This window comes from the organism of the source record quoted next, unplaced genomic scaffold, assembly GCF_019419815.1.
Source record: "Pyrus x bretschneideri cultivar Hongxiangsu unplaced genomic scaffold, Pyrus_bretschneideri_v1 Contig53, whole genome shotgun sequence".
NCBI lineage: Eukaryota > Viridiplantae > Streptophyta > Magnoliopsida > Rosales > Rosaceae > Pyrus > Pyrus x bretschneideri.
Window position 1 is genome coordinate 2782510 of NW_025999791.1, and position 14411 is coordinate 2796920.

The 14411-nt window shown below is 38.2% G+C and overlaps 2 protein-coding genes and 1 long non-coding RNA gene across 3 annotated transcripts; 1 reads left to right on the forward strand and 2 right to left on the reverse strand.

The window, feature by feature from the left end:
• LOC125470869 lies at nt 1-934 on the reverse strand. The gene is made up of 2 exons (XR_007253235.1): nt 422-934; nt 1-315 (listed from the first exon to the last, which is right to left on the reverse strand). It is a non-coding gene; the product is annotated as an uncharacterized LOC125470869 (long non-coding RNA).
• Nucleotides 935-3417: 2483 nt separating this feature from the next.
• Nucleotides 3418-4959, reverse strand: LOC103935213 (E3 ubiquitin-protein ligase PUB23). The gene has a single exon (XM_009344973.3). The coding sequence runs from the start codon at nt 4870-4872 to the stop codon at nt 3652-3654; it is 1221 nt and encodes a 406-aa protein (XP_009343248.2). The 5' UTR covers nt 4873-4959; the 3' UTR covers nt 3418-3651.
• A 1157-nt stretch (nt 4960-6116) lies between these two features.
• LOC103935227 (dof zinc finger protein DOF3.5-like) lies at nt 6117-12071 on the forward strand. The gene is made up of 2 exons (XM_048570490.1): nt 6117-7007; nt 12012-12071. Exons 1-2 carry the CDS (start codon nt 6117-6119, stop codon nt 12069-12071), a joined length of 951 nt encoding a protein of 316 aa, XP_048426447.1.
• Nucleotides 12072-14411: the final 2340 nt, after the last annotated feature.

A 14411-nucleotide genomic window follows, 5' to 3' on the forward strand; every position in this document is an offset into this window, starting at 1 on the left:
AAATGAATGAAGGTTTTGTATTGAATTCAATGACTAATTTTACTATATCTTTACAATAGCTATATATAGTTGACTAGAGGACTAGCTCATAAGCTTTGAGTAACAAACTCTAACTAACTCTTTCAACTAACTATTACATCGTCCAATCCTTTACAACTGTTTTGATGAGTGGCAGTGATGAGTTGGTAGTGATATATTCAACATCCTCCCTCAATCTCAGATAAAAGGACTGAAAACATAACCTTCGCAAAAAATCTTGAGCTGAGCATTTCGTCAAACACTTGGACTGCATAAAGTTCTAAACTTTCTTCCACACTGGAAAACAAATTAGGGATCAAAGTCGCAAAAAAATATAATTCAGAAAGCTGATCAGAGTACGCCACCAAGAGGAAAGAACTATATCGAAGGCACCGAAACGCACCATAAATTGATGACCGAGTGTTATTCCTAACACCGCACCATGTCCGGAGGAAAACCCATTTCCAGAGCAAAACCCAAATTGTAGACCACCATCACGAGCCCCTCCAAGGTGAGGGTATTCCACTGGATCCAAGAATTTGCTTGAAAACCCATTTTTTTCCCTAGTATCAGGAGGTGAAGAACTCGATGAAAATCTTTTTTAAAAGCCAACAAATCAATTGGATTACCACATATTCGATTGATCCTACCAAGCAATGACCATAACAACTGGATACATACATACATACATATATATATATATATATATATATGAATGGGACTTAACTTAATGTGAAAGCTTGTTGCAGAAAAGAAACATGGAAAGTCAAAAAGGTTTAAGAAATACAATACCAAAAGTAGAAAGAAATTAAGACAAACAAAGGAAAATAACGAAGAAAAACTATGATAAAAAGGAAGTTTCTATGTGCACTGAAACATGCCATGACCTACCGGCAATGTTTTAAAAACTCTCACCTAGCGCCTAAACGTGATAAAAAAGAAGTTTTTGTGTGCACCGAACCAAGCCATGACCTACAGGCACTATTCTAAAAACTCTCACCTAGCACCCCCAAGACCTCGTTTAGGTGTTAAGAGGTTGACCACTGCTCTGATTAATTCTTAGACGTTTGAAAATTAAGAAATGACATTTAGACCTGCTTAGGTGCCCACCTAGACCGCCTAGGCGTCTTCCTAACCTGCCTAGACACGCCTAGGTCACGATTCTCACTTAGGCAGAAAAGAGATAATCTTCATTTTGCATTTTATTCCTCATGTTTTCATTACGTTCTAATACTTTATAATCTATATGTCATTCTATTTTGTAGTTTTGTCATCCCAATAGAATTATGTATTTTTTTAAGTATAAACAGACTTTTATTTATACGATATATAATATACTTAAATCCGCTTAGGCCCTGACCTAATTGCCTAGGTACTACACCCTAACCTGTCGCCAACTAGCGCCTAGCATCTTTTAGAATCTTGCTTGTAGGTCTCAGTTGCATTTTCCTTTCTAATGGGAGGAAGTTTCCTTTTTTTTTTCTTTTTTTTTTTTTTTAATGTGTTCTCTTTTATATATACTTAGGCAGCCCATGAAATTTTTTTTATCCACACATCTCTTTTTACTTCCCACACATTCTATGTTGATTTATGTTCTTTGATTTTCTTTTTATTTGATTCAATGATCGGAAATTAGGAGAGGTGTGAGAGGTAAAAAGGGGTGCGTAGATACCACCACCCACTCATTGGGTTTGTACATCTACTAGATAGAGGGAAATTAGTACAATAAACATATTTTTGTTGAAAACCTAGCCCATTTGAATTAGGGTTTTTTAGGTTTTGTTTTATATAAATATAACTTGTAGTTTAATATAAGAATAAAGTTAGCCACAATATAGCCTCTCATAGTAGCCGTTTGGGGAATTTGTTGTGTTCTCTTTCTTCAATTAATAAAGTTTTATTCATAATTTTATATTCAGTTTGAACCACATTATTGCTAGCTCATTGTGAGACTAAACCCACCCCCTCCCCTATAATATCGTTGTTCAAAAAAGAAAAAAAACCTATTTTGACATCAATGCATAAATGATCAACATTTATTATGTCGTCATTATATATATCATTGTTGTCGTTATGTCATCGCTAAATCGTTGATATGTGATTAATATGTCGTTATTACTGAAAATGATCATTTCTACAAACTCAATGTCAAAATGTGTTTATTGTAGCTATTTTCCTTAAAGAAAACGCATCTGATTAATGTCTTAGCAATATCTATTCCACACTATGTATCTTAATTACATGCAAAACGTACTATGCTAGTTAATATATAAAATATTAATGTTTGACTTGTGACATGATGTTCTACAATTTGATTTCAGGTCACGTGTCACGTATTTAAAAGGTGGATTTAACTTATATATTGGATTTTTTTTTCATAAGTACAAACTTAACTATATTGGTTTAACTTATACGTTTACAAGTATTCACGTTATAAATTATATGTCACATATACATATAATATTTTTCTTTCTATAATTGTAAGTTAAGCACAAGATGGGTTGTACTTTGTTTGGTAATTAAGAAGGGAGTTTGTACCGGTGGTGTTTGTACATGTGGTATTATTTATGTTTGTTTGTGTTATGGCAAAAAAAAATGTTTACCTTGTTTGTGCAAATTACCTCCGACCGAATCATTGATCACTCAAAAAAATATTCTCATAAGACTCTATCGTTTTCTTTAAAAAAACAAAAAAACAAAACAACAAATTAAGAATATAACTATAGCTATAGTTATAGCTTATCGGGAAGAAAAAGGGGAAACAACAAAGTAGAAATGATCCCATTGTAAATTCATGGAGTTTTTTGATATGGGTCCAAAGTAACTAAAAATTGGACTTATTTCAAAAGTCAAAAGTCACTAAAAATTGGACCTATTTCAAAAGGTAGTCTATAAAATTGGACCTATTTCAAATTTTCCCTTAATTTCATTACATGGATATATGTATATATTGTTTTTTTTTAATAAACGATAGGATATTTTACATTAAATTATTGAGATTAAATTCAAACGTGAACGCAAAGAGATGAGCACGCGACTCTAGCTAATTTAACTATGTCTACCGAAGATAAGATATCACTGAAAGAATAAATAAAGAATTAAATTATGAGTATATGGTATTTGGTCCACAAAGATGGGCAATTAATTAATTGTGTAATGCACTTGTAATTCGATATGACTGCTTTCTCTGTCCGGCTGGCTTTTTTGAGCAAGTCTAGGACTTCCTTATTTTACTTAATCCTTGCATTTTCAGTTGGTTCCGGTGCTGGACCATCTGTCAATCAATTTGAAATGAACAAGGGACCCAGAACTGCTAAAAGTATGGAAGCTTAATATAATTTTTGGATTTCTCTTCCCAAAACGACTTAAATAAAAAGTTTCTAAAACAAGAGTTTGATCTAGAAATCGTAATCTCCTAAAAGTTCCAAATGTATTGAGCAATTAATGGTATTCTGATTTCCCAAAAAGGCAGAACCAGAAAAGAAATTCATAGGAATGCGATCAAACATTTGTGGAACTGTAACCCATGCCCATTAATCTGTATATCTGTGTTGTAAAACCAACCAAAAATCAATTATGTACACAAAAAATGGAAAATTACTAAAAATATAGAAAGTCACAATTCTTTCTTTTTCAAGATGGATAAGAAGAAACCAAATTGCTTGGTATACAAGCAGAATTCTTCCATGTCCTTGCATGCAATTTTAAGATCTCTCTAGCCTTCTCCTTGGTCTTGCTCCCACTATCCACCTGAAGAACTAAGCATAGCTTCGCCACAATACCCAATTGCATCATCTCCTGCAAAACATTCGACGTCGCGGAAAACTTGCAAATGAAGAACAAAATCTTCACTGCCCTCTCGCTTGCCACCTTCGAGACCCTCATTATCTTCTTAGACACCACGGCTAGTCCTGCGCCGTGGGTCAGCAGTTCTGCGCGGCCTTCCGCGCAGCCGCATAGCATGTCAAGCACCAAGAGTGTCATTTCCAAGGTTCTCCTATCGGAAGAAGTATCTAGAAGAAGCTCAATCAAGACCATAACCGCCCCGGATTCAACGGCTTTGATTCTGTTTCGTCCCCATGGACAGAGCTGGATCAACAGTTGCAATGTGGCTTTTGAGGCCTGTTGTGAGATTTGATCATTTAAGACCCGAACAACTTGGACGAAGAATCCAGGTTTTACGTTTGTCATCCTCATCGAATCAGCAACCTCGAACATTGATCTCAACAACATCACAGCGTACGTCCGAGATTCGTCGCTCCCACGTTGCATGAGTTTGATTAAGGCCTCGACAAACTCACCCTCTTTGCCTATTAGGGTTTTGAGAACATCTTCACTAAGATTTAGGTTGTAGAGGATGCTCAAAGCTTCTTCATTTTCGGCGTTGTCTCTGTCGTTCTTGATGTTGTTGATTATCGTTGAAGCAAGGAACTCGCCTGCACCAGTGGCTTCAATGCTTCTCTTGTTGGCTTCGCTTTGGGATGAAATGGATCGAAGCTGACTGAGGCATTTTGCCAGACCGTTTGGGGACTTTTTGGCGTCTCGGAGGAGCTTATCGATCTGAGATTTGTTAACGGGAGGCTTCGGAGTTGGGATCCTTTCGATGCCGTGAGAAGCGTTCATTGTGCACCAAGCTTGGAGCAATCGGCGAAGAGTGTGGTTGGGAGTTATGTCGGAATCCTCCGAAACCACTTGTTTGGTAACGGGACAAGTCTTGTTCTTGCTCGAGAACAACCATTTCTCTATGCTCTCTCGATCGTATGTGATCCCGGTCGAGATTGTGACGGGATCCTTCATGATTTCTAGAGAAATGGGGCACAGGAAAAATGAGGGAACATCAATTTCTTGGTCCATTTGATCGAGAAATCCAAAACCGAAACGAGAAACCTGCCGAAGATTGAGAACTGACAAAGGATACTTTTGGTTGATCAACAAAGTGTTTGATTAAAGGTGAGAGTTGAAGATTGATATGAAGGTTTTTTTTTATGTAGTTGTGAATTGGTTTGAACTTTGAAAACGTTGTGAGGAGGATATATGACAAAGGAGTTGAGTTTGTTTATATATATACAGGTGGGGAAGAGAATGAGATTTTCAAATTGAGAAAGTCAAAACACGGTACATATGTGTGTGAGAGAAAGAGAGAAGAAGAAGGTGAAGACTTTTCCAAGTTATTGAATAGCTCAAGGTTGACGAACGTTTCCAGATCATTAAAGTGGCACGAGGTGAAATAAACATACAAATACATACAAAGTTTTTGGGCAAAATTGACACACGCACAACCCTAACTCCCTTTGCTAAGTGAACAACAAAGCTACGGGGACGTCACACACAACTCAATTATTATTTGATATCTTTGATATTTTGAAGATTTCAAATATTTACGGGGACGTGACACACGCACAACCCTAACTCCCTTTGCGGCCTCAACGCCACCGAAACCTCCTGTGCACGGGTGCATACACACAATCAACATTTCCATATAACAAACTTCACTCTTACATAATACTAATGGCCTTAGAGTATTTTAACTCAAAAATGTGAAACTTTCTATTGCCTATTTGGTTCACTGACGATGATCACTTTTTATTTTGTTGAAAAGATTTTGAGTTCAACTCTCATTGATATTGAAAACAAAGATTAATTGTAAGTTTTTACGTACATGTATGAAATAAAATCTGAACACATATCCTCATATTTGGCATGAATTAAACCAAATAATTACACAATACAAATTAGGCTTATTCTGATATCCTAATAGAACAAAAAACGTACCTTGAACCAAAATCAATTAGCAATTGTTGAAGACCATAATTATATATTGAAAAATCAGAGTTTACATTATCAATGTGAGAAAATCTCTCAACACACTCCGTACTAGGGTGCAATGTGCACGGGATTGTGTACTCTACACTACTGCTTTCTTAATTATAATTATTTTACCCCATATAAGCGTATAGACTGTACTATTTCATTTACATGCAACCCAACTGAGCCTTCTCTCTCTCTCTCTCTCTCTCTCTCTCTCTCTCTCTAACTCTGAAAGGAAGAGGGAGTGTTGGAAATTTTGATGAAGCCTAAGAAGAATTGGGTCATTGGTGATGGAGAGAGCAGGATGGAAACCAAACGATGATCATCATCACACATCTCCCAATTGTCCCCGGTGTGGTTGTTGCAACACCAAATTTTGTTACTACAACAACTATAGTTTAACTCAGCCAAGGTACTTTTGCAAGGGCTGTGGGAGGTACTGGACCAAAGGAAGGTCCCTCAGGAACGTCCCCATCGGAGGTGGCTGCCGTAGGAATAGAAAACGGTCTAAGTCTTTAAGGCTATCCGCCACCACCACCTGCACTACAGAAGGTCACACGCATCACAACACAAATAAGAGTAGGGCTAGTACTTATGAGGGTGCTCATAATTCCTATGGCACCAACGTGTTGGGTAATTCCACAAGTCCCTCAGTGACTCAAGATGGGTCACATATTGATCTTGCACTTGTTTATGCAAATTTCTTGAAGCAGAAGCCCGATAATTCAGATAGTACTATCGGATCTGATCATCAACTACCAGAATTGCCAAGCGAATTCGACCCGGCAGCTTTAGATTTTTCGAGCATGGAATTAAACATGAACAATGCAAGCTCAGACAATACGAGTACTCAGTTAATGGATAATCATCATCATCAAAATGGTCTTGTTGGGTTGCTTGGATTTCACACTCTATCTCATGATCACTTGTCCACTGAAAATTGTAGCACCAATGACCGTATGTACTTTGATGGATTAGACCCATTAATTCATCATCCAGAGAAGCATCATCATCAACACACAGGTGAAGTAGTACAATATGCAAGCGATTTTGGGTTGCCCCTATTGCCAGGCCAAGAGGCATTGTGGTTTACTACTTCGCAAATGATGGATAGTGGTAGTCATACAATGCAAGTTGGCACATCGCTACTAGGACATGAACTTCATAATCCCAACTTGTTAATGGATTGTGGAAAATATGGAAGAGAATGATTTTTCTCATTATGTTTCTCTACAAGATTACAAGGATTTATATACATGATACAATTGTGTAGGTAGGACAAGCTAGGACGGCTGTAGGACAGCTTGACGGCTGTAGGACGGCTAGTGTGTAGGTAGGACAAGGTAGGACGGCTGTAGGACGGCTAGTGTGTAGGTAGGACAAGGTAGGACGGCTGTAGGACAGCTTGACGGCTGTAGGACGGCTAGTGTGTAGGTAGGACAAGGTAGGACGGCTGTAGGACGGCTAGGACGGCTGTAGGACGGCTTATTCTTCCAATACTCCCCCTCAAGCTGGATCAAGGAGGTTAATTGATCCAAGCTTGGATAGCAGACTTTGAAACTGAGGAGAAGCAAGAGACTTCGTGAAAATATCAGCAAGTTGATCTTGGCTTCGAGTGAATGTGGTTTGAATTACCTTGGACTGGACTTGTTCCCGAACGTAGTGACAGTCAACTTCAATGTGTTTGGTGCGTTCATGGAACACCGGATTGGAGGCAATATGCATAGCTGCTTGATTGTCACAGACAAGAGACATAAGTGTGTTGATTGAGAACCCCAAGTTCGAGAGAAGGCCCTTGAGCCAAATGAGTTCACATGCAGTGGAAGCCATGGCTCTATACTCAGCTTCGGCACTTGAGCGAGCAATTACATTTTGTTTTTTGCTCTTCCATGTCACGAGGTTTCCTCCAACCAACGTGCAGTAGCCAGTAGTGGATTTTCTATCAATAGCATTCCTTGCCCAGTCAACATCGGTGTAGGCAATGATTTGAGTATGACCATTGTTTTTCATGACGATTCCCCGACCGATGAAGCCTTTGAGGTATCTGAGAATTCTTTTAACAACATTTAAATGAGCTTCAGTGGGTGCATGCATGAATTGGCTTACAAGACTGACGGCGTAAGTTATATCCGGTCTGGTGATGGTGAGATATATAAGCTTACCCACCAATCGTTGATAGTAACTGATATCACTGAGAGGTTCTCCTGTCAAGTCCAAATTCAATTTGCTATCAAGAGGAGTACGAGTTGGTTTGCAATCCATCATCTTCACTTCTTGAAGTAAGTCAATCACATATTTCCTTTGACTCAAAAAAAAGTCCATTGGGGGAAGTGGCCAGTTCAATCCCAAGGAAGTATTTTAAAACTCCTAAGTCTTTAATGGCAAATTGTTGATGAAGAGAATGTTTAAGAGTGTGAATCTCATCAATGTTATCACCTGTAATGATGATATCATCAACATAGATTAGTACAACTAATTTGCCAACTGATCCTATTCGAACAAACAGGGAGGAATCAGCATGACTTCTCTTGAACCCAAAATTTTCAAGTACCGAGCTCAGTTTGGCATACCAGGCACGAGGAGATTGTTTCAAGCCATAGATTGACTTATGAAGCTTGCAAGCCATACCTGAATTCTGTGCTTGTGGATGACCCGGGGGTAGTTGCATGTAGACTTCCTCTTCGAGGTCTCCATGTAAAAAAGCATTTTTTACATCCATTTGGTACAATGGCCATTCATGGTTCACTGCAACAGATAACAAAACCCTTATTGTGCTCATCTTAGCCACGGGAGCAAATGTCTCCTTATAGTCCACTCCAAAAGTTTGAGTAAAACCGCGAGCCACCAATCTTGCCTTGTGTCGTTCAATTGAGCCATCAGAATTAAACTTGATTTTATAGACCCACCGACTGCCTACCACCTTCTTGCCTTTGGGAAGTTGAACTACACTCCAGGTTTTATTTTCATTCAAGGCTTTGAGTTTTTCTTCCATGGATAGCCTCCACACAACTTGACGATTGGCTTCTTGAAAGTTCCTTGGTTTACTTTCATAGGACAGTTTACTGAGGAAGGCTGCATGAGAGTGAGAGACTTTGGAGTAATTTACAAACTTGTGAATAGGGTACCTTGCATGGTAAGTTTCATAGTCTTGCAGCCTTGATGGTGGATGTCGATCTCGAGTCGGATTCCTGCGGGGTTGAGCTGGGATCACAATAGGTTCAGCTCCACTCTCTTGTATAGATGTTGTGTTATGGTCATGGGGAACTACTTGTGCTTCTGAGGCTTCAGTGTCGTCTCCAATAAGCAGGTTGTCATTAAGGGTTGCATGAGAGTCCCGGTTGTGAGGTAGTGAATGGACACAGTCACTTGGTTCGACTGGATTTGGCAATGGGAAGAGATCTAGGAAGTGCTCCCCCTGACGATTTTGATCTGATGATTTGTTGAAATATGGTTGGTTTTCATCAAATCGTACATCTCTTGAGACAAACATCTTCCTGGAGCACGGATTGTAGCATTTGTACCCTTTTTGAGTGGAGGAGTATCCCATGAAAACACACTTGACAGCTTTGGGATCAAGCTTGTCTCGGTGATGGGATTAAATATGAACATAACAGGTACATCCAAAGATTCTTAGATGGGAAAGATTAATTTTTTTGTTTTGCATAACCTCAGATGGTGATTTTGTATCCAGAACACGACTAGGCAGTCTGTTGATAAAGTAGGTGGCTGCAAGAACTCCTTGAGACCAAAACCTCTTAGGCACATTCATTTGCAACATTAGCGCCCTGGTTTTTCAAGTAGGTCCCTATTCTTCCTTTCGGCAATTCCATTTTGCTGAGGAGTACCTACACAACTTGTTTGATGTATAATTCCATGGGTGCTCAAATAGTTAGTCATATTTTTGGATGTATATTCAGTGCCATTATCAGACCTTAGTATGTGGATTTGGGACGAAAAATGGTTCATGACAAGATTATGAAAGTCCTTGAAAGCATCCATAACTTCACTTTTGAATTTTAGGAGGTACAACCAAGTGGCTCTTGAGAAATAATCAACAAAGATAACGTAGTACCTATAACCATCAAAAGACTCTAGAGGTGCAGGTCCCCAAACATCAGAGTGCACCATCTCAAAAAACTTGTTGGTCCTAGACATGGAAGAATTGAATGGGAGTCTAGTAGATTTTGACAAATGACAAATTTCACATACAAGGGAGGATTTGCATAAACTAGGGAACAACGTAGACAACACAGATTCTGAGGGATGTGCTAGGCGTTGATGCCACAACCGATGTTCTAGGTTTGAGCTGACTTGGAACCCCTTTGGAACATTGAGGTCCTCTGAAAAATAGTACAGCCCATTTAGGTAGTGACCTTCACCAATCAGCTTCTTGGTGGCTAGATCCTGAAAAACAACATTGTGGGGGGAAAAAATTGCACGACAGTTTAGAGAGTTTGTAATCCTTCCTACGGACAATAATTGAAAAGGAAAAGATGGAACATATAACGCTGTGGACTCAACAGTTTCTGAGATCAGTTTAACTTTCCCTCTACCTAGAACTGGCACACCTCTACCATTTGCTACAGAAACTAGTGATGGTTTAGTGTAGCTTTCAAAATCGTATAGCTTTGAATATTGATTTGTCATGTGATCTGTGGCACCTGAGTCTATAATCCAAAAATCATGAGAGTGACTAACATTTAGAGCAGTTGAAAGAGCACACATGATACCTGGAATGTCTCCTTGAGGTACATGACCAGATTCAGCTAAGAACCCTGCAAACTGTCCAAGAAGAGCAGTTTGACTTTCCCCAGTCGACGTTTCACCTGTGCTTCCTTTTCTGGTTTGAAGGTAGGTTGAGAACTCATTCAACAAGTCAGCTGGATTGGTTGTAAAGTTCATCGACCCACCGATGGATGTAGCAGCAGCAGCATGGTACTTGTTTGTATGTGGTCTAGCGTGTGAGCCCTTATGATCTCTTAAAGGCTTGTTCTCAAACCTTGGCTTCAACTCAGGGTGCAATATCCAGCATCGATCTATTAGATGTCCAACATTATTACAATGTAGACACTTCAGATCTGGCCTTTTTCCCTTGTATACTTTATCTCCAAATGACTTGTGATTTGTCACAAAAGCTCTAGCTTCAGACACACTAGGTTTTACGTCAACATTCATGACTTTTCTGCGTACTTCTTCTCGCTGGATAGTAGTGCAAACACTTGCAAATGATGAAAGTTCGGGATTCATTAGAATATGGCTTCTAAGATCTTCATATTCAGAACCCAAACTTGCAAGCAAATGAAAGATTTTATCTTCCTCGGACCTTTTTAACAGTACGGCAGCATCGATAGTGTGTGGTCGATACATATCTAGTTCGTTCCACATGTTTTTCATGCAACCGAGATGATGAACAAAGGATTTATCACCTTGTTGAAGACTTGCGAGATTCCTCTTAAGCTGGAACACTCGAGCAACATTGTTTTGATTTCCATACATGTCCTTGACTGCCTTCCAAAGAGCACTAGAGGATTCTGAAAAACTGAAAATTTCAGACAGCTTAGGATCCATGGAGTTGAGGAGCCACGACATGACCAGCTGGTCTTTGCACAGCCATGCTTCATACTCCGGCGATGCGACGTCAGGTACTTCAATACTTCCATTGACGAATCTAAGTTTGGACCTTCCTCCAAGGGCAAGAGATATTGATCTGGACCATGGAAGATAGTTAAACTCATTTAACAACACAGAACACAAACGTTGGTTTGGGTTGACTTCAGCTTCTGGAAAACTAGGGCGAGGAGCTGTGAAGCTTTCAGCTTCTGAGCCAAAAAGATTATCTTCTGCCATTATCGAAACGAATGTGCAGAAGAAGAGAAGGGACAACAATGGAGTCAGGCCGGTTAAGGTTCCGGCTCTGATACCATGTGGAAAATATGGAAGAGAATGCTTTTTCTCATTATGTTTCTCTACAAGATTACAAGGATTTATATACATGATACAAGTGTGTAGGTAGGACAAGCTAGGACGGCTGTAGGACGGCTTGATGGCTGTAGGATGGCTAGTGTGTAGGTAGGACAAGGTAGGACGGCTGTAGGACGGCTAGTGTGTAGGTAGGACAAGGTAGGACGGCTGTAGGACGGCTAGTGTGTAGGTAGGACGGCTGTAGGACGGCTTATTCTTCCAATATGGATGGTTGGAGCCCGTGTGATCTGCCATGCAACGAAACTTTCTCCAGGAGTACATGATGAGAGAAGAAATGTTGTTCATTGTTTTCATTTTGTTTTAATATACTATGAATATGATTAATTATGTATAGAATAGATTGGAAATTAAGAATCACACCATGAATAATCCATAAATATAAATATGATCATTTTACTTCAGTTTTGTGATAGTATGTACTAATTATAAGCGTTTCATTCAAGAAAAATTAGCTGATATTCGGATTTTAAAACTCCGTTGAAATAAAATAACGAGAACATATTACCAAATCATTTCATCAATTGAGATTTGCACTTTCATCATTTCAACCAATTTCCCTTCATTTAATTAAAACGCAATCAACAATTTCAATTTCCATTTTAGTGAGTGAAGCACATATGTAATGCAGAGTATTCAACTAATCTAACGAAAGGTATTTCTCAATGTTATCAGTTTAAGAGAGGATTATTTTGTAGCTAGCTAGAATTTCTTAGTTACTCTAGGATATCTTTTCAAAATTCATGCATTGCGCAAATAAAGCTCCTGTATAGAAGTTTCTTTAATTTGTAAGTTGGTAGACCTTTCTATTATTTAGAAGGTCCCACAGAAGCTTCTGTGGCTTAATTGTTCCCCTACTCACTAAAGTTCAACTACTCAATCAATTTCCGACGAGGAAAATTATTACTTGGTCAAACTGCATGTAGGACTGTAGGTTGACATGTTCCAAGTGGTGTCTCTTCCTCTTTTGAAGGGAAAAGTAGTCACTCTTGTGCCGTTTATAACCGTCATTCGAATTAAAAAGAAAAAAAATACATACGAAACTTTCAAATTTATTGAAAGCATGTTCTGGGTAGCCATGAAACCCCATGCAGCCAGCATGCGCAAGTTATTTTATAGCTAGGTTATTTTATAGTTTCCTCATCCATCACGCAATCGAATAATCGATCACATAATCTTTGGTGAACGACGTGAAAATTAATTTGTTTAATTTCCAACTTTCCATTGTTGCGATTGTAAGTTGCAAATGCTGACCTGATCATAAGTAGTGGATTGCAACTTGAAAAATTACTGAGACAGCATGCTTCTAATTGTCTAATAACATACAAATGTCGGGCGATCGAACTAGGATGAGATCCTCGCGTCATGATATATGCAAAAGTCAGTTAATTAAAGCTTTACGATGTGCAACATGTTTTTGGCCCCTGAGAGTAGAGAGAGGCACAAGATTTACATGGCTTTATTGTCACATATTATTAGTTGACTATGAGTTGGTGCTTCTTTTTATTTTATTTTTTATTTTTTTTGAGAATTGAACTTGCAACATAGCAAGTAACGAATTAAACTATCTAATCTGCACCACATAATATGCTGGGGTTATTATTCTAGCATGTTCAAACAGCATTCATGGTAGGTGTAAAATGGTCATATAATTCATGCACTATTTCTTTTGTGGAGTAAACGGTTGATTTACCCCCTGAACTTTCACTTAACTTTCGATTCCCCCATGAACTTTTCTATTGGAAAATTAAGGACTCAAACTAATTTATTTTAGCTGATATGCCTCCTACTGTTAGTTTTTCATATAGTCCATCTATATTTTTGTTAAGTGAGACCATCTGCACAACATGTGAGGGTAGATAAGTCATTTCACTCTTAAAAATGATTAAAAAACTGAAAATAAATAAAAAGACAAAACTTTCCCTCTATTTTTTCCCGTTAATTCCTATCTTCAATTTTATTTTTCCCTCTTATTCCTGTGCATGAGAAATGACTATATGGTGTTATTGTCTTCATAAGTAGCTAAGTTAGTCTTTTTCTTAAAGCATGTACTACCATTTTTATTTTCTCTAACAAATAAATAATTTGATAAATGCTCATGGTGTTATTGTCTCCAAAGCAGTGCATTAATATAAGAAACATGTTCATAATACTCATAAAAAAATGCTCAAGATAATTACATACTTTTCATAATGTCGTAATAATCCCAATACAATTCCAGAAAATGATCCTTAAGAAGTTGGAAAACATAACATCCTTAATCTTACTCAGCCATCAAAAATGAAAATAAGTTCAGGTACAAGATTCCAACCAACCGAGGAAGGCCATGGAAAGTGTAGTTGATCTCCACGTGTCATGTGCGTTTTGAGCAGAATGTTTGTGCTCTTATTTTGATAACTAAAACCTTATTTTGCTTGTATTTGGTTAAGTGGAATGCCCATATTTTGTAATCAAGATTCTATGGGTTATGTTCCTTATGGATGGTAAAATCTCTTATGTTTTCCAACTTCTTAAGGATCATTTTGTGGAATTGTATTGGGATTATTAGACCACCTCCAAAGGAGATATCAAATTTTAAACCTAAAATTTAAATTTGAAGGCTTACA

Bases quoted from the DNA above. Each gene is read 5' to 3' on its own strand.
- LOC103935213 (XM_009344973.3), bottom strand. From the start codon at position 4,872: ATGGACCAAGAAATTGATGTTCCCTCATTTTTCCTGTGCCCCATTTCT.
- LOC103935227 (XM_048570490.1), top strand. From the start codon at position 6,117: ATGGAGAGAGCAGGATGGAAACCAAACGATGATCATCATCACACATCT. The intron at 7,008-12,011 runs ATGGATTGTGGA...TATTCTTCCAAT, and splicing joins TTCATAATCCCAACTTGTTA to ATGGATGGTTGGAGCCCGTG.